The sequence below is a fragment of the Nesoenas mayeri genome, assembly GCF_963082525.1.
Source record: "Nesoenas mayeri genome assembly, chromosome: 23".
Lineage (NCBI taxonomy): Eukaryota > Metazoa > Chordata > Aves > Columbiformes > Columbidae > Nesoenas > Nesoenas mayeri.
In genome coordinates, this window is record NC_137574.1 from 4,178,406 (window position 1) to 4,197,984 (window position 19,579).

Genomic DNA, 19,579 nt, shown 5'->3' on the forward strand with positions numbered 1-19,579 from the left:
CTATACAGTAGCCTCAAAATGTCTCATGACAACAGTCAAATCATTAGAGATAACGAGAACCCTAATCACGTGGCGCGACCTAGCTAGCAAACTCTAATGGGACTGAAATACTACTTTTAAATTATGCAGAAGTAACTTTTGTGGACTTTTTACTCCAGACGAACGTTTTATAACAAGTGCCTGAACTAAGCCTGCGATATGAATGTGATTCTCTGAGGAAGGGGAGCAGGGGGACCATCCAGCTGCAGAAACCAATTCTCCTGTGAGTCATGAATGTTGAAACCAACACTGTTTTTTTTCTTCTTCACTCTTTTCCATTTGCTAAAATAAGTTAGCAAATGTGCTACAAATTCTATAAGGTGACCACCAGCCCAACGTGGCCGCGCTTTGTCCTATAGGACGTAGCTCTGGCTCTTTGAGGAAGCACACGGAAGCTTTGGGGGTAAAATTTAGCCATAAGACAACCCAGATTCCTTCTTTTTCATGGTCTGCGTGGCCCTTTTTGTGTTCCTGTAACACATTCTGCAGACATGCCCCGTGTGCTTTAAAGAACTGGTTTCTGGTGCGTCACCTTGAATTTCCAAGCTCTTCAAGCATTCTACTGTTGTGTGTAGAACTTCTGAGAAAAGAATCTTGCTATTACTTGACAAAGATCTCGCTATTACTTGAAAAAAAGCAAAATCACTAGTCCATATGATACAGGTTTTTTGCAAGAGTAACATGGGATCTTCTACTATAAACAAAAGCAATAATTGTGTTCTTCATCCGTATCAGTTGTGTCCAGCTGACCTGGATTTTACCCACTAATTAGCTATGGGATCTTACTGGCTTTCCTTGGCTGCAAATATGGAACCAAATCGTTACTGTCATGTGTAATTAAATATGTATATATGTGTAAGTAGTTTCGCACACATACATATTATATACACAATGTATTGGGAAAATCTTTATTCCTGATGAATGAAGAAATATGAAGAAAATGGGGGAATGTGAGATGGTTAAATTCACTTAGAGTGAGGAATCGCCCGAGTTTGAGGCAAATTGTGTGTGTGGAAAACTTACTTGGGCCCTCGAGGTGGGAAGAAACTGTGGGTTGTGCAGAAATATTCACTGCGAGAAGCACCATCCCCGGCTGGTTCTCTGAGTCACCGCGGGGAGAAATCGGGGAACAAAAGCACCGCGGGTCAGCCCCAGTTAATTACCTCTGGCGTTTGGTACGTGAGCTGCTCCTAAATTTAGAACTGGACTTGCCGCGCGGCGTCGGTCGCCGTTCAGCGTTTCCCTGTGCGGGGGCCGAGTGGGGCGTCTCACCGCCGGAGACGCTTTCTCTGTGTCATTTAGCGGTGTTTAATTAGGCTAATGCCGTAGCACCAGCTCCATCGCGGGACGGATCCCGGGGCCGGCGGGGGACGCGCTGCCGGACACCACCCGGAGGGTTCCGCACACCTTTCAGAAGCCTGTTAAATGGTGACATTACGCGCTGTTGTCCCTAACGCGGTGGCACGGGCCGTGTGCCGACAGCACGGAGACACACGTGGCCCAGCAGTGACTTTTGGAAGCACATTTATTACTTTTTTAAGTAGCTACAGCAGATTGTTTTGGTTATTTTTGGCCCGTGGATCACTTCGGATTCAAAAGTGAGGCTTTCATATACACTGCTTTAACGTGTTTCTTTGCTTTTACATTAATCTAAATGGTATTATCCTCTTTCTTTATCAATAGCTCTATAGAGAGAGATCTGCTATGATGAAGTCTATTAGGAAATGCACTGAGTACTGTTTCTTCTAAAGTATAATATGGGAAGGGGTATGCAAAAGAATGTATTTTTGCTAGTAGCCTGTCTCCTGAGAGAAACTAAGCACAAGATATTAAAATGGATCCAAACTAATTCAGTAAGATATTTAGAGTTAGTATTTAACTGTTGATGTAGATTCTGTGTGGAAGCAACTAAATGTTCCTTCTATAACTCACGCCTGTTGTAAACAGACGTTGCAGAGTTTGTCACTGGCTAATGGGAGTATAATGAAGTGCAAAATGTATACACTAGTATTAATTCATTAACACTTGTAAATTTGTAAAGCCAAATGTACCAAGCTGAAGTCTTTAATCATTTTTATAGCTGATGGCATTAAACATGTTAAACATTCATATTATCAATAAAGGATTTTATTTTTAAGATGTGCAAATAGCTTAAGAAAATGTCTGGAGTGGGGCCGGTGCGTGTGGACACGGTGCGGGGGGCGATGGCCGCGTGTCTGTAACTCTGTGGAAACTGGAGCTTTACTGGGTGATCTGAAATGCACGTTTATTGAGGGTACCCAGCCCATGGGCAGCTGCGTGTGTGTGGTCTAGGCAACAAGGATGCTGCAGGGAGTGGAGCATCTCCCATGTGAGGAAAGGCTGAGGGAGCTGGGGCTCGGGAGCTGGACAAGAGGACACTGAGGGGGGACTCATTCCTGGGGATCAATATGGAAAGGGGCAGTGTCAGGAGGATGGAGCCAGGCTCTGCTGGTGACAACCAGTGATAGGACAAGGGGCAATGGGTTCAAACTGGAACACAGGAGGTTCCACTTAAATTAGAGAAGAAACTTGTTGGGGGTGAGGGTGGCAGAGCCTGGCCCAGGCTGCCCAGGGGGTTGTGGAGTCTCCTTCTGTGCAGACATTCCAACCCGCCTGGACACCTTCCTGTGTAACCTCACCTGGGTGTTCCTGCTCCATGGGGGGATTGCACTGGATGAGCTTTCCAGGGCCCTTCAACCCCTGACATTTTGGGATTCTGTGTGAGCTGCCCACCCGTGTCCCCATCGGAACCGGCGCTGTAGCTCAGGAGCTCCATGGGCAGTGCTGTGCTCCGGCCAGCTGTGCCTTTCAGGTATTTCAAAGTAAAAACAACATTCCTAGAGTACCTCTTTGCAGTATCCTTATATTAAATCAATAATATTTTGGGACTATTCTACTAATAGAGGCCAATGGTACCTGGGGTGGGTTAGAAGGGGGTGGTCAGTAGGTCAGAGAGGTTCTCCTGCCCCTCTGCTCTGCCCTGGGGAGACCACACCTGGAATCTTGTGTCCAGTTGTGGCCCCTCAGTTCCAGCAGGACAGGGAACTGCTGCAGAGAGTCCAGCGCAGCCACCAAGATGCTGAAGGTTTGTTTGTCTCCCCAGTGTACACCCCGACAGCGACCTGATTTTCTTATCTTTTTATCCCTTCAGTCAAACAGGTTTTGCCACAACCTGGGCAGGAGCTCTTTGTTGATCTCTTCAAGCCTGATGGCATCTCGGAGGAGCGCTGTGTGGGTGACGGTACCTCCGTCGGTACAGCCAAAACCAGCAGCTTGTTCCCTGTCCCCATCCCGTCTGCCCCGGAGCGGGGAGCCCTGCCCGGGCGGGGATCGGAACGGGTGAGTGTCTCAGCCACAGCCCTGCTTGATTTCATAGCAGCGCAGGTGGAAAGTCCTTGCCCACACCTGGAATGCCTACAAACCCTCTTACAACCCCTGTCTCCAATGCGCCGCGCTGTGCACAATGAGGGAAGGCGTTCGGCCCAGCTTTGGGTGAGGCATTTATAGCACCATGAGCCCAACCCAGCCCCGTGTCCCTGCGCGGGACAGGGTGAGTCAGCTCCCCAAACACAAGGCGTCTATTCATCCCCGAAGCTGCTCCGCGCCAGCTCTGTCCCGCTGTGCCCTGCCTGTGTGCGCAGGGCTGCGTGTGCCCGGGGCAGAGGGGCCGCAGGGGTCTCATGTCTCTCTCCCACAGCCATGGGGTGATGCGCAAAGTCACCCCTGCACCTTGGAGGGCTCTGATTGCACCCTCCTGTTGATGGGACCAGAGGAAACGGCCTCAAGTTGCACCAGGGGAAGTTGAGGTTGGATGTGGGGAACAATTTCTTCCCCAAAGGGCTGTGGGGCATTGGAACAGGCTGCCCAGGGCAGTGCTGGAGTCACCATCCCTGGAGGGGTTTAAAATACACATAGATGAGGTTCTGAGGGCCATGGGTTAGTGCTGGGGTGGGTTATGGTTGGACTCCATGATCTTGAGGGGCTCTTCCAACTGAAATGATTCTGTGATTGTGACCCAGAGCACTTGTTTTCCCGGCGTGAGGCTGAACATTGCGGGGAAACCCGAGTGGACGTTTCCCTTCGCCACCCTCGACATGTCCCACGCTCCGCCCCGGGCGGGGACACGGGACGGGGGGGGGAACTGGGCGGGTGCGCGGCCACACGAAACCGCTAGAGGGCGCCGTGCGGCCGGGAACGGCGAGGGAAAATACGGGTGAAAAATCCCGGAATTTGACAAGCTGAGCTTGACACCTCCCATGGATTCCTGAGGACAGGATAAGCCAAGGATATCCACGTTCTTCCCAAGGATTTTAATTTGAAGGATGGATGGGGCCACCAAGATGCTGCAGGGAGTGGAGCATCTCCCGTGTGAGGAAAGGCTGAGGGAGCTGGGGCTCTGGAGCTGGACAAGAGGACACTGAGGGGGGACTCATTCATGGGGATCAATATGGAAAGGGGCAGTGTCAGGAGGATGGAGCCAGGCTCTGCTGGTGACAACCAGTGACAGGACAAGGGGCAATGGGTGCAAACTGGAACACAGGAGGTTCCACTTAAATGTGAGAAGAAACTTGTTTGGGGTGAGGGTGGCAGAGCCTGGCCCAGGCTGCCCAGGGGGGTTGTGGAGTCTCCTTCTGTGCAGACATTCCAACCCGCCTGGACACCTTCCTGTGTAACCTCATCTGGGTGTTCCTGCTCCATGGGGGGATTGCACTGGATGAGCTTTCCAGGGCTCTTCCAACCCCTGACACTCTGGGGTTCTGTGAAAAGTGGGACTAAGCCCTAAACCAGATTCCAAAAGATAAGTATGTGTCTATCCTCTTCTTCTTCATCATCGGATGTGCTGGTACAGAGAAGCTAGAATAACGTGAAGTCCTTCAAGCACTTTTTAAAAGGAATAATTAAAACCAAAAACACAACAAAACAAAAAAAAACAAACCACTTTCTCATCAAATTCCTCAAGGCTTCCAAGCCACTCAGAGCTAATGCTGGTGAACTGTGCAAAAGTGCTGGAGCGGAGAGGTAGGACACAGAGAGCTCCTCAAACATTGACACCAGCCGTCTCCGTGGCTCCGGACCCGAAGTGCTGGACGCGTTCCTTGCTGTCCAAAGCCGTTTGCTTCAGCAACTGCAAATTCAGCACGTTTCTCAGACACTGGGAGTGGGGGCAGCCCTGTTTAACCTGCAGGAACAAAACCGACGGCTTTAGGCTGGAGAGGGGTCACCTGGGCTCATGCAGTCCCAAAATATAATTTGGGTTGGGCACCCATCCCTGGGCTTGTTCCAGTGTCTCTTCATACTGAAAGCATACCTGACCTTTTCTTATCCCCTTATTCACAGTGCACGTGCTGCAATAACATAATTGTTCCTATAAAAACAGGGCTTGGGTCAATCACCAATTTCTTTTTTGCTTTCAAAAATCTGATCTGAATCTCTTTGACATTTTGGTGTGCCTATTCCTACTGTTGATTTGCATTGAGATCCTCAAAAAAGGTTGCAGAGGAAGAAACCCAGGGGGGTTTGCCGGCAGTAGGATGCTGGGTTTTGCACAGAGCTTCATCCAGAAATGGAAAACACCCACTTCTCCATGGCAGCGAGCAGCTGCTGGTTCTGAGCAGGAAAAAGGCTGGAAAGAGGGCGTAGACACGACATAGCATTTGCAGGAGATCATGCTTAAACTTCCAAGAACGATAAACTCTCTTCTGCTGCCAGATCATGATGTAAACCTGGTCCCATTAGAACCCCCGTGTGAGCCAGCCCAGGAGAAGCTGTGGTTGGGCTCAGCACAGCTCCCAGGGAGCCCATTGGACCCACCGCCCCTTCCCAAGGCAGCACAGGGTGTCAGGGCAGGAATCCCCATCTCTGGGTGCTCTTACCGCTCAATGATGCCGTTGTTGAACTGGAGATCACAAGTTACCGACCTCATCTGCTCCAGGAGCTCCTGCATCCTGCCGGGGACACAGGCAGCCCCTTAGCACCCTGCGGTCACCGAGTGGGGCAGCACCCGGCGGGGCGATGGGTGCGCAGTGGTGAAGGGTTAACGCAGCGGGTCCCTGCGGACACAGAGCCCTCGCTCCATCGCTCACTCAGCTGCTGGTGCAAAGGATGAGCAAGTCCCGCTTGTCCCGGGGGAGCTGGGCTGTCCACAAAACCCTCTTCAAGTGACTCACCGAAAAGCCATCTCCTGGCGTGCCTGGCTCAGATGGACGGGTGAAGGCGCGGGAGGAACCGGGGCCAAACTCCGTTTCTCCGTCTGGAGAAACCTGTCCAGAGCCTGCGGACACAGAGCCGTGGCAGCCCCAGCAGCAGCGGCTGTTTGCGGTGTCTGCCCTGGGACACAGCCCTGGGAAATGCCACCTCCACAGTCACCCTGCACATCCACCTATGCAGAACGAGCAACACAAAAGCACCAAAACACCAGGACATCTACCAGGCGGCTGCGCTGCCGTTGGTCAGATAGCCCACCATGAGAGCTGGAGGTGAAGCATCATCTTTGCTACTGCTGCAATTCCTGTTTATTGGGTAGAGATACCCCAGTGCCGCTGCCAAAACTTGAGCCATTCCTCGCTCTCCACAGTAGGGGAAAGCAGGATGGCCAGTGTGGATCACTCACAAAAAACTGCAGCAAGATCATAGAACAGTTTGGGTTGGAGGGACCTTTCCGGCTCCCCCATGTCCCATGAGCAGGGACATCTGCACCAGCTCAGGGTGCTCAGAGCCCCGTCCAGCCTGGCCTGGGGTGTCTCCAGGGATGGTTCATCCACCACCTCTCTGGCCAACCTGGGCCAGGCTCTCATCACCCTCAGGGACAACAATTTCTCGTTTAAAAAGCCGTTTCAAACCACTCTGGTGTTTCCCTACTGATGCACGTGGCGGGTGCTGGGAGAGGGGAGCAGAGCCATGTCTGGACCAAGGAGATGCTGCAGCAGCATCCGCGGGCACCTACGCTGTGCAGGCAGTCCTGGCACTCCGTCATCTCCACGCTGCAGGCGCTGATGCGGTTGCTGAGCTTCTTCAGATGCTTCTTTATCTCGTAGACTTTCCTAGAAAGAAAAACGATGGCAACGTTTCCAGTCAATGATCAGCAGCAGTGCGGGACGTTAGATTTTTTGGTTTTATGTGCTTGTTTTAGTTTTGTATCGCTTTCTGCAGATGCTTCTGGACCTAAGTGAAAATCCTGGAGGAAAGCAAGCGAGTCACAACAGTGTTGTAATTAGCAGCTCTGCTAATAGCCACTGCAGGTGAGGTTATCCAAACAACACTAATAGCAAATTAATTAAGGCAAGTGTTGCTTATATGAGAGACAGCTCGAGCCCATCACTTCTCCCATAAGTGCCCCATCCTCTGTCCCCTGTGGGGACTCAAAAAGGCTACTTGGGTTTGTAGTTTTTTGGGGTGTTTTTGCATGGTTTCCTTTCACATTGAAGCCTATTGGCTTTAAAAAGGAAAGAATATTTATGGTGAATGGTTACCTCCCGCCCCTAGAAAAACAGCCACCACACCACGAACTGAAGGAAGAAACTCAAAACAGGACAATGAAAACTGAAAGAACAATCAATTAAAAATACCCAGTTGTGACTCACGGCACCGTCTCCCTAAGGGCAGAAAAACAGGTACAAATACGCTCTAGCAAAACACAACAAGGTTTTTCTCCTCCCTTGGAGTGAAGGCAAATGCCCTGATTTAGTGGAGATGGGGACTGAGGCTGAAAAGGGAAAAGGTGGGGATGGGACAGGGACAAGGACAAACATGTAGCTTAAAAATCCTTCCCCTAGTAAATGTGACGCAGGGCTACTTCACATCAGGAATAGGCACCACATCAAAAGCCAGGTTTAATTCTAAGGCATTATGGAAAATCATTGTCCCCCTGCCCACACAGAGGAACGGGTGCTGCTCTCTAAAAGCAACTTTGCAATAAGAATTGCATTTCTGCAACATCCTCTTTCCCTCGCCCCCGCTCTTTGCATTGTGCTCAGTCATGGCGAGGTAATTTGCTCTTTGCATTATTCCCCAAACGCCATTTAACAGAAAACCATCCTAATAAGTAGATCTCTTTGTCTCAATAACAATTTTGTCCTGCTAGAATAAGCCATCCTCATCAGGGAGCGAGGAAACCAGCTGCTTGAGTTCGAGCTGCAAGTTTAGGGGGCTTTTTATCAAAATATAACTTGAAACAACAGGGTAGAAATAAATAAGAACCAGCACACGGAGCAGGATTTCTAGCAATCACCTAAAGGTCTTATTACCCCTTTACAAGTCCCTGAGCAGCAGTAACATCTCCATCTGCATCCCAGGGAGCAAATCTATAAGTCCTGGTTGTTGGTGGGTAACTGGGAAGTCCCCTCTCCCATCCCAAAACCCTGGGAGATGTTGGTACCTCATCCTGCTGCTGTGTAGGGTCAGAGCCTCCTGGTACCGCTGGACACAGTCGTCCTGGAAAATCAACAGAACCTTCCTGGCCAGGTGCCCTAAATTCACCCTAAAACCAGGAGAGAAACAACATAAATAAATAAAACCCACTTCTTTTCTTAAATGCGTGAAAATGAACATCACAGCTCACGTGGCAGAAGACCTAAAGCTGACCCCCGAATGGAGAAAGAGGGACTGGATGCTCAGTGGTGAATTTTGCATCAGAAAACATGGGAAAACATAAAGAAAACAAAAGCTAATTGTGATAGAGAGGGGGATTTAGGGACCAGGGGAGGGACTGTCCTGGTTTTGTTAAAAGGAAGTTTATCTTTAAGTGATTTTGCCTGTCAGCTAAAGCCTCCATATTAGCTGCATTTTCCTGGAGAACAAGACACATGTTTTGGTAACCCTAGCAATGGAATGCAAACTTATTGATAAGCACGGATGGACATCTCGGGAGAGGGGCAACGAGAAACAAGTGACCAAGAAACTGAACAACTGTGTATAACATCCCATTCACGTGAATACTTCGTATAAAAGTGGGAGATCACGAGGATCTCGTCCCTTTTTCCCCTTTTTGCCTTTTCCTTTTTCCTTATGGTCGACATTAGCAGAGGACCTTGCGAGTCGTCCCTGCGACCTGAGGCCAGTGACAGACTGAATCCAGCTCCGGTTGGCTGCAGAGTCCAGTCCAGGACTTCGGGTGCCGGCTCTGCAGTTGCTGAGACTTTCAAGATTGGTTTTGTATATTTTGTATTATTTTCTCTATTCTGATTAGTAGCATTAGTAAAGCATCTTTAATTTTTTCCAACTCTCTTCTCTCTGTCCTTCTTTCCCTCCCGATCACCTGTGCTGAGTGGGACGGGGGGAGAGGGAGGGGCAAAAGGGGGAAGTGGGGGGCAGAGGGGGTTAACAATACATCTGCCAGGGTTTTATTGTCACCCCACAATCTAAACCCTCGACAGGGACCCCAGCCAGGCCGTCATCTCCACCTCTGGGGCACTTGGAGAAGTCTTTGCCTTGGAGTTTAAAGCAAATGTCCAAGGTTAGACTGAAGATTAATTAACATGACGGAGCCGGCTGCTAAATGTCACCACCCTTGGTAGATGTTGAAGTGTGCGTTTCATTTCTTCTCCATGTTGTATTCACTGGGTTTCAGCGGAAACCGAAAGGAGGATTTTTCAAAGGTACAAAAGCCATCAGGCACTTCACTCCCACCGAACGTGGATGTGAAAGCACAGACACGTCCTAAATCCACATCTCAGTGAACAAACGGCTACAAACGGAGTGAACCACAGCCTGAAAGGTGCTCATCCCGCAGCCCAGCGCGGGGATTTGGCCCAAGAGCAGCTCCCTGGCCCCAGGTCTGCAGAGGTTTTCTGCATCATCACCTGAAATATTATAACTTGTGGCTTGAGAACTTTGCTCTGAAAGCTTCTGCACCAATGAAGATGCTTGTAGGTGCCCCTTAGTGACCCAGAAATGTTTGACATCCCCTTGGAATTTGATCAGAAACACCAAACACCTGCCTGGCCGCAGTGTGGGGCAGGTCCTACAAATGGGAGAGGGTTGGGACTTACTTATCCAGCTTGTGTATTTGTTCCTCGTTGTAGCTCAGCCCTGGGGAGGAAAGACACCAGTCACCACACGTTTTCCTGTTTGTAATCCAACAAACGGGCAATTGCACAACACACACAGGTCACTGAAGGGGTGTCTCAGGGCCGCAGCCCCTGGGAATACTGTCCCGGCACAGAAATAACTACGAAACCAGCAAAATGAAATAATGCACTTTTTCCACCTGGGCAGCACAGGGACGTTCCTGCTGCAGCTCCCGTCACTTACGCAGACACGTCCTGGCCTTCTTGAACTGCTTGTAGATCAGCTGCATCTTCTCCACACAGCACTCGATCTGCTGGATGCTGAGACGGGGACAGGGAAGGAGCCGTGAGACCCCACAAGAAGAAGGGGATGAGCTTGGAGTGAAATGAGCACTTTGGGGTGAAATGAGCACTTTGGGGTGAATGCTGAACACTGCTGCTACCCACACCTGTACACAGGGACGTCACGCAATATTCCACGTGCGTGAACAGGGCTGTTAGAAGCCGTTTGCAGCGAGGGGCTGTGCACGGCTGTTTGGGACCACGTGGCGATGTCACAGAATCCCAGAGTGTCAGGGGTTGGAAGGGACCTGGAAAGCTCATCCAGTGCAATCCCCCCATGGAGCAGGAACACCCAGATGAGGTTACACAGGAAGGTGTCCAGGCGGGTTGGAATGTCTGCACAGAAGGAGACTCCACAACCCCCCTGGGCAGCCTGGGCCAGGCTCTGAACTGGACACAAGATTCCAGGTGTGGTCTCCCCAGGGCAGAGCAGAGGGGCAGGAGAACCTCTCTGACCTACTGACCACCCCCTTCTAACCCACCCCAGGTCCCATTGGCTTCCTGGCCACAAGGGCCCAGTGCTGGCTCATGGTCACCCTGCTGTCCCCAGGACCCCCAGCTCCCTTTCCCCTACACTGCTCTCTAATAGGTCATTCCCCAACTTACACTGGAACCTGGGGTTGTTCCTACTCAGATTCAAGACTCTACACTTGCCCTTGTTCTATTTCATTACATTTTCCCTGCCCAGCTCTCCAGCCTGTCCAGGTCTCTGATGGCAGCACAGCCTCCAGTGTCAGCCACTCCTCCCAGCTTGGTGTCATCAGCAAACTTGCTGATAGTCACTCTATTCCCTCGTCCAAATCATTGATGAATATATTGAATAATCCCGGCCCCAGCACTGCCCCTGAGGCACTGCACTGGATCCAGGCCTCAACTGGACTCTGCCCCATTGAGCACGACTCTCTGGCTTCTTCCCTTCAGCCAGTTCACAGTCACCTCACTCCCCAATCGTCCAGACCACACTCCCTCAGTTCAGCTGTGAGGATGCTGTGGGAAACTGTGTCAATGCCTCACTCAAGTCAAGGTAGATCACGTCCACCGCTCTGCCATCATCCATCTACCTTGTTATGTCCTCATAAAAGCCAATGAGGTTGGTCAAGCACGACTTCCCCTTGGTGAAGCCATGCTGACTGCCCCTAATGACCCTCTTCTCCCTGATATGCTTGAGATGGCACCAAGGAGAAGCTGTTCTGTCACTTTCTCAGGGGTTGACTGTCCCAGGGATGTCAGCTCAATCCAGCAAAGCATTGGCAGGGATTTCGCTCAAGCTGGCGCTACAAACCTTTTGTCTTCATGCACTTGTTGCCTGTGCTTCACCAGTTCAGACAAAATGCCGTTCAGCACCCCTTGGAAGTCAAAGATGCTGTGGGAGCACTGAGATAGCTCCTCGGAGACCTGCAGGTGGGGAGGAGAGGATGGAGGCGGCTGCTCCGAACGCTGCGGATGCTCCCGGCCCCGCACGGACTCACCGTCTGCAGCCTGGTCTTCACCACGGCCACGTCCTTCGCAGCCGGCACCCCGCTGCCCCCCAGAGCAGCCTCGTACCTGGGGAGAGTTCCACAAAGAACATTCCTTAAGCAGAATATCAGCCAGAAGCAGCTGTCACCTGGGCAGAGAAAATCCACGCCGCGGTGGAGGCAGCGTCAGCATTCCTAGGAGGGCCAGGCTGAGATTTGCTCAGGCAATAAATCTGAATTCCGGGTGCCAGATCTGAGGCGCAAGATGCGAAGTGCTGATCCGGTAAAAACTCGCCCTGTTTTTTCCCAATTTATTCCAAAATTATTGGCTTTGTATCCGCTGGCTTTACGCCAGGTCTGATGTTTTCTGCCTGCCTGCAGCTGGCACGAGGGTGTAACGCGGAGCCAAGTCAGCAGAAATCCCCCCGCTCCGGCCCATGTTGGAAGGGCTGGATGAGCAGCAGCATCCAGCTGCAGCATCCGTGCTCTTGGCACCGCAGCCCCGCGCTGCAGCCAACGGGAACCGCGTGTACCTGTCTTTTGAGATGAAATGGAAATTAAGAGACTTGCTGAACTGAAAAGAGTAAGAGCAACCCAGCAGCAATGAGTTTTCCACTCCAAAGCAACGCAATCGTGGGTTGCTTTAGAGAAAATGGGTTCAGCTTCCCCTGGGGTGGGGGGATGTGGGAATGGTGTGTTGGTTATGGCGAGGACAGCCCAGGGTTGGTCCATAATTCAGCCTCAAATGGAGCCTCTGGGATGGAAATAAGAGCTATGTCATCATGTACGGTGCAGTGGGGCGGATGCCAGCTCAGCAGAACACAGCACGATGCGCAGCTGGTGCCACCCGCCTGTTATTTAAATCTGCTGGCAGCGCTGGCTCTTTCTCCTGTTCCCACGAGCTGGCAGCAGCACCCCTGGCTCCTTCTCGCACTTATTCTGCAGCTCGGGGGCTGGAGCAGGCTGAAAACCCTGGAGCAGGAGCCAGGGAGCAAGGGCTAATTCTGGGCTTCATTAAAAACTGAAGCAAAGAGGGAGAAACAGCCAGGGCGGCTCGTTTCCTGCAGCCTCCACATGCAGTGAAGGGCCTCTTGCCTTCCAGCTACCAGTTTACTGCTGAAATTCTATTTATTTCTGATTATTGAGGCACCTTTGAGAGTCTCGTATCACAGAATCGCAGAATGTCAGGGACTGGAAGGGCCCTGGAAAGCTCATCCAGTGCAATCCCCCCATGGAGCAGGAACACCCAGATGAGGTTACACAGGAAGGTGTCCAGGCGGGTTGGAATGTCTGCACAGAAGGAGACTCCACAACCCCCTGGGCAGCCTGGGCCAGGCTCTGACACCCTCACCAGGAACAAGTTGCTTCTCAAATTTAAGTGGAACCACTTGTGTTCCAGTTTGCACCCATTGCCTCTTGTCCCCAGCTCCCTCAGCCTTTCCTCACACGGGAGATGCTCCACTCCCTGCAGCATCTTGGTGGCTGCGCTGGACTCTCTGCAGCAGTTCCCTGTCCTGCTGGAGCTGAGGGGCCACAACTGGACACAAGATTCCAGGTGTGGTCTCCCCAGGGCAGAGCAGAGGGGCAGGAGAACCTCTCTGACCTACTGACCACCCCCTTCTAACCCACCCCAGGTCCCATTGGCTTCCTGGCCACAAGGGCCCAGTGCTGGCTCATGGTCACCCTGCTGTCCGCAGGACCCCCAGGTCTCTTTCCCCTACGCTGCTCTCTAATAGGTCATTCCCCAACTTATACTGGAACCTGGGGTTGTTCCTGCCCAGATTCAAGACTCTACACTTTCCCTTGTTCTATTTCATTACATTTTCCCCTGCCCAGCTCTCCAGCCTGTCCAGGTCTCTGGATGACAGCAGCCTCAGGGCAGCACCGGTGCCACCTGGATCCCCGCGGCTGCAAAGCCAGACTTACAGCACATGAGTCTTCACCTCTGTGAGCTGCAGGCAGGCGAGCATGGAAAAAGCCCCTCTCTTCTGCTCCAAAATCCTTGAACACTCCATTTTCAGGTTCCCGCTGCCAAGAAAGAAAACAACCCGTCCAACACGTGCTTCTCACAGCCGGACCTCCATCCCAGGGCTGGCCATGTGTGGTGGGGGGTAAGGATGGAGCTGGTGGCTCCTCAAGGGAAAATGGGGGGCTGGATGCAAGTAAAACTGGGTGCAGGTCCTGGGCAGGGGGGCTATCACCTGCTGGACACTGTTCTGCTGCTGCGCAAGAAGCTTCTGCCTCGAATGAAATGGGTAGTACAATATTATTATTATTTTACAGAATATAATATAGTATGTTATAATGCTGTAACATACTATGTAATGCAATAATATTATACATATTTGTCTGTATTAATTCTAATAATAATTAATGTAGTTTTTCTCAGCATCTCCTAAACTGAAAAAATGTGACTCGGAAGTAGCAAATGGGGACAGGAGGGTCCTCACAACACCGAGTGTGCTATTGTCATGGAGGTCCAGCCCCCTTGCAGCCCGGCACAGCGGCCATGGTGCTGTGCTCCCTCCCCGTACCCCACACCCACATCCCAGCGGGTCCTGTACTGTCTGCAAGAGAAGAAACCCCGAGCGGTTTAAATCCCAAGACGCACATCTCTGGGTGCTGGGAAGGGACGGGTCACCCCCGCCGCGCCCGCGGTGGCCCCGGCACTCACATCACCCAGTGCAGAGCTCTGGCCAGCAGCTCCCGGCAGCGCCGCAGGGCCCGCGCGATGCGCAGCGTCTGGTACCCGGCGCCCACCGCGCTCTGCAAAGCAAAGGGCAGCGCCCCAGGATGCGCCCCCAGGGCTGGGGCTCCCCTGGGGGTGCGAGAACCCCCACTCACCTTGGCCGCGCTGCAATCGGCCACCACGTCCACCTTGGGGACAAACTTTGGGAAGTCAAGTGCAGCTGGAAAGACAGAGGGCGGGGATGGCGCTTTGGGGAGCCAGAGCAGAGCCCCCGAGCTGTGGGCCCATGGAGATGTCCCCCCACTGAAGGAAACCCCACAGCCGCTCGGGATTTCGTGCACAAGAGCGGCTGCGATGCTGGAGGCTTAGTGCAGCTCTCCAAGATATTTTGGAAATGTGGACGAAGGCACAAACTGCACCAGCACACGGCTGAGCCAAACCACCCTGAAACCTCCTAATCCTGCTCCAGCACCATAACCCCTCCACCCTGCAAATTTGTGCATTGCCGTCTATTAAGATTAAAATCCAAGCCAATCTCTCTTACAGAACCCACCCTCCATGCCATGCTGCATCTCCAAGCCAGCGGTACTCACGGTCTCTGTATCTGACTCCTACCACCTCTTCTGGGTGCTCCGCGGTGCTCAGCAAGGTCAGAGGGTTGTTCTCTGTGGTTCTGTAGAAATGATCAGCTTGTAGATTAGGATCCAGCTCATACAGATGACCTTCGAAAAAATATTCTTGGTGGTGAGGGACGATATTTGTTTGCTTGAAGACAGCATCTAAAAACTTGGTGGTACTAAAAGGAAAAAGAAACGAAAGGATGTGGAATAAGCAATGAGGTGAACACTCAGGTTTCTGTCACTTTGACAACCTGCTGCCTTCTTCTCAGAGGAAAATATCCCCCGAGGTCAGCAGAGCCCTCAGAAATCCTCCCTGGGTCTCCCCGTGTGCCACAGCAGGAGCTGAAGGTTCCCAGCTAATGTGGGAAAAGGTGGTTCGATCCTGGTTTGTTTTAACCAGGTTTAAGTGGGTGCTCCCCTCAGGTTCACCTACTGAAATGAGGGGCTGAGGCTCCTGAGCTTCATCCCCAAATTCTCTTTTACCACAGCCTTACGTGTTGTAGGAGTGGATGTAGATGCGATGCAAGGAAGCCTGCTGCAGGGAGAAGACGTCAACCACGATCCTGTGCAAAATGTCATTGGTTTCTGCGAAAAACTGGTCGAATCCCCAGCATTTCTCCTGGTCCACCTCCAGGATGTTAGCCAAAATGGGGATCAGCTGGTCCTTCAGCCCCCTGCAGCAAAGGCAGAAGAGATGTTTGCACAGACCCTGAGCCAGAAATGCAGCGACCCGCGGGACCAGGGAGAGATGCAGCCTAAATTCCTGCACCAATGGACCCTCTGCCTGGTCTTGCACCCTCTTTTCCCAGCTGTAAAGCCAAGACCTGGTCCGAGAGCTGTCAAACCTGCAGGTGAAAAGCTCACCTGCCTCGTTAAAACCTCCTGCACCATCTGAGGAGGGATGTCCCCTCCAGCCGCGGTGCCAGGACAGGAGACCCGTGGCAGGATCTGAGCCCACGGGACACTCACGTGGAGAGCTGGCAGGTGACGGGCAGCTCGTAGCTCCACTCAATGCTCCCGTTCTCCTGCCTCTGGACCCCGGCGATGGCTCCGGGAGGCTTCTCGGTGGTGATTTTATACCTGTTGGAAGGAAATTGTTTGGAGGTGAAAGGAGCCGAGTGTTTGGGCACCACATCCCTTGGGTTCAGTGCAAAGGGAAAGGGGCAGAGCAGGGATGGGGTGGGAAAGGCATGACTCACAGAAAGAATAAAAAGGCGCAAAGGGAAAATACTTTAAGAAGCAGTCAAAAGGTCTCAAGGAAATGTTAACACTGCCTCTTCTTCCAGCTGTTTAGCCACAAAGTCTCAAGGATGCATTTTGAGGGCAAATATGGTGTATGGGGTCTTTTGATACACCACACGTGCACGCTCTCCGTACTGCGCAGAGTACGGACTCAGCCACGTTTCAGCGCTTTCTGAGCTGTACCAAGGCACAGCCAGGTTGTCCTGCAGCCCCCAGGGCCACCAGCCATGGTCCCACCCCCTCCCGCAGCATCACCCATCCCTCCCAGTCAGACACGGTACCTACATGATCTCCTTGTTCCTGCGAGGTCCCCCAAAGGGGACGAAGGGGAGGCTGCCGGTGGCAGCGTGGTAGAAGGTGACACCAATGCTCCAGAGGTCGACGGTGACACCGAACGCCTTCTGCTGTGGCTTGCGCAGGACCGCTCGCTTGTACATGTCCGGGTGCTGCGGGGTGAAGAAGAGAGCAGCTTCCAACACGTCCATCGAGCCTTGGGTAGCAGGTTGGAAGCTGACTCCCGGCTTTGGCCACTTCTACTGCTGGATCCTCCAAACCACACACCGCCTGTAACTCTACAACAAAAATGCTGAGCCGCCCTTCTTCAAAAACTGTGGTCCCTGTGAAATGGGGCTCTCCAAACCACTGCTGATCTCGATAAGTTGCTCAGCTGTTGGATGGAGGGATGGGGACAAGATTCCCCCAGAACCCCCAGATGTTGGCACGCTGTACTCACGAGATATTCCTCCGTCCCATACACAGACACAAACTTTTCATCATCATCCAGCTCACGGGCGGCCCCAAAATCTGTCAGCTTGTAGATGCTTTGCCCGTCTTCCCCCATGAGCCGCATGATGTTGCCGGGTTTGATGTCTCTGTGGACGACGCCGTTCTCACGGAGGTGGTTCATCCCTGCCACTGGGCACAAGGGGGAGGCAGCGTTTGTGCGCGGGGCTGGCATGCTTTGATTAAATGTAGGGACAGGAAAAGGGACAGGGAGGGGACAAGCCACAGGGCTGGTTGCATTTAAATGGGGACCAAGGTGACTGGTGGAATAGAGAGGATAAGTGAGCACACAACAGGGCATGGCCCCCGCGCTCCCCCATTGCAGGGCACAGCCTGTTCCTGCAGCTGCGTCCCGGAGCGGGTCTGCAAGGAATCATCAGACACTCTGGGGGGGAAGGGACCTTCCCAGCTCCCCAGTGCCCCCCCTGCCATGAGCAGGGACATCTGCACCAGCTCAGGGTGCTCAGAGCCCCGTCCAGCCTGGCCTGGGATGTCTCCAGGGATGGTTCATCCACCACCCCTTGTCATGTCAAGGAGAAACCCTCTGGCTTCCCCTGGACACAGAGCTCACAGCCCCACCGTGTTCAGAGGTGCAATTTCTGACCGCTCAGCCCAGCCCTCGCATCCACAGGGTCCCACCAGCCCCACGAGGTCTCTGTCCTGCCGTGGGGGGGACAGGGACCCCCGCACTCACCCACACACTGCAGCACGATGAGGAACTCGGACTCGGCCAAGCCGAAAGCGTTCGCCGGGTCCTCCAGCACATTCAGCAAGCTGCCGCTCGAGCAGAACTCCATCACCAGCACCTTCTGCTTGCTGCTGCCCTGTGGATGGAGCAGCCGTGAGGGCTCAACTGGTCCCGTGTCGCAGCTGGTGGCCTGTCACCTCCCCAGACACAACCAGGTCTCCTCCCTCGGTTAGCATGCCCCCAGGTTTCTCCTCCTTGGACAAACCAGTGCTGGGGAATGTCCCCGCTGCGCCCCGCGCCTGGCCAGGGGACAGCAGCGGGTCACAGTGGTGCTGCAGCCCAGTGACTCAGTGCCAGCAGTGTCCCCAGGTTTGGTGCCTGGGATGAGCAGGCAGCCTGGGACCAGCGCTCCCCTCCCGCAGCTCTGACCAGGGTCCCCGCGTTACTGGCCCAGCCAGCACGGCGGGTTTGCCAGCTGAGGCCCCACTTACCGTCTCCTCCACAGCAAATAATTTGACAATGTTTTTATGGTTCAGCTTCCTCAGCATCTCGAACTCTCTCATCTGGACCTCCTGGGGCCGCAGGTAGCTGGCGTTATTAAAGACCTTCACAGCAACCAGCTCCCCTGATTTCTAGGAAAAGAGGAAAAAAAGGAAATGGAAGGTGATACCATCCATGTCGTAAGCGGCTCCATCAGCTCAGGATGCAAACTGTGCTGACAGTATAACGTGTTTTCTGAGCAGGCTTCCTGCAGCCTCTGTTTTCTCCACTGCAAAGGCAAACCGCTGTTATTCACCTCCCTTTTCTTTCTGTCCCTGAAGCCCAGATGCTACGCGGCAGCGTGTTTATTCAGCTCCATACAAAGTTTATGGCTGGGTGGAGGTTGGCAGCGCCCGCCTGCTCTCCCAGCCCATCCTCCGAGCCGCCTCTGTGCAGGGACAACCCGCTCAATAAACTTCAAAGGCCGGCGAGGCGGCGAGTCTCTATCCCAACCCCGGCAAGTGTTTGCATGAACTATGCAAATCGCCAAGGACGGGGTTTTCAAACCTCTGGGCATTCCCCCGAAATCAGCTCCTTCCCTCTGCAACAGCGTCGGCAGCCGGGGAGCGGGACCCGGCCATGAGCACCCCAAAAGCTGCACTCACCCCACAGGCCTGAGCTGGTACTGGGGGGGAAGGAGCCAAATGAAAAATGGAAATAAACCCCAATGCAGCCCCCATGCTGCCAGCAGCGTCCACTCTCAATGGGAGCTCCAGGGGGTCTGAGCAAAGGGGAACACAGGCAGCACGGGCATCCCCATGCCCTGTGGCAGGAGGGCTGGGGGGACACGGGGACGGCTTTTGGGGGGAGGCGCTGCTCCCCTACCCACTCCGGCTCACCTTGTTACGAGCTTTGTAGACAGAGGCCGTGGCACCCTGGCCCAGGAGGTCCTCGGTGCTCCACAGGTAGTTTGGGGTGCTCTGCATCTCCAGCGGTGCCGCTGCGGGGGGAAGCACAGGGGTCACCTCTGCCAACCCCGTCAGCAAACCCCGGTGTTTATCCTTCCTCGCCCAGCAGTGCCCGGGGTAAAACAACAGCGCAGGACATTCCCCTTGGCAGGCTACGCCGGCCTCCTACCTCGCCAGCGCCGCGCGGGCAGCACCAGGAGAAGGGCTGCGCATGGACGGGGCTGTCGGCGCTGCCAATGCCACCCT

At 53.2% G+C, this 19,579-nt stretch overlaps 1 protein-coding gene across 1 annotated transcript; it reads right to left on the reverse strand.

Moving 5' to 3' along the window:
- Positions 1-4,804: 4,804 nt before the first annotated feature.
- On the reverse strand, positions 4,805-19,351 carry IKBKE (inhibitor of nuclear factor kappa B kinase subunit epsilon; the record flags this gene model as incomplete). Its single annotated transcript, XM_080358182.1, has 20 exons — positions 4,805-5,239; positions 5,934-6,005; positions 6,228-6,331; positions 7,004-7,100; positions 8,435-8,536; positions 10,047-10,086; positions 10,309-10,385; positions 11,689-11,801; positions 11,876-11,951; positions 13,790-13,891; positions 14,538-14,629; positions 14,708-14,772; positions 15,146-15,348; positions 15,667-15,846; positions 16,142-16,252; positions 16,700-16,860; positions 17,148-17,329; positions 17,892-18,021; positions 18,377-18,517; positions 19,265-19,351. The coding sequence occupies 20 exons, from the start codon at positions 19,349-19,351 to the stop codon at positions 5,206-5,208; spliced, it is 2,169 nt and encodes a 722-aa protein (XP_080214308.1). The 3' UTR covers positions 4,805-5,205.
- Between the last annotated feature and the right edge of the window lie 228 nt (positions 19,352-19,579).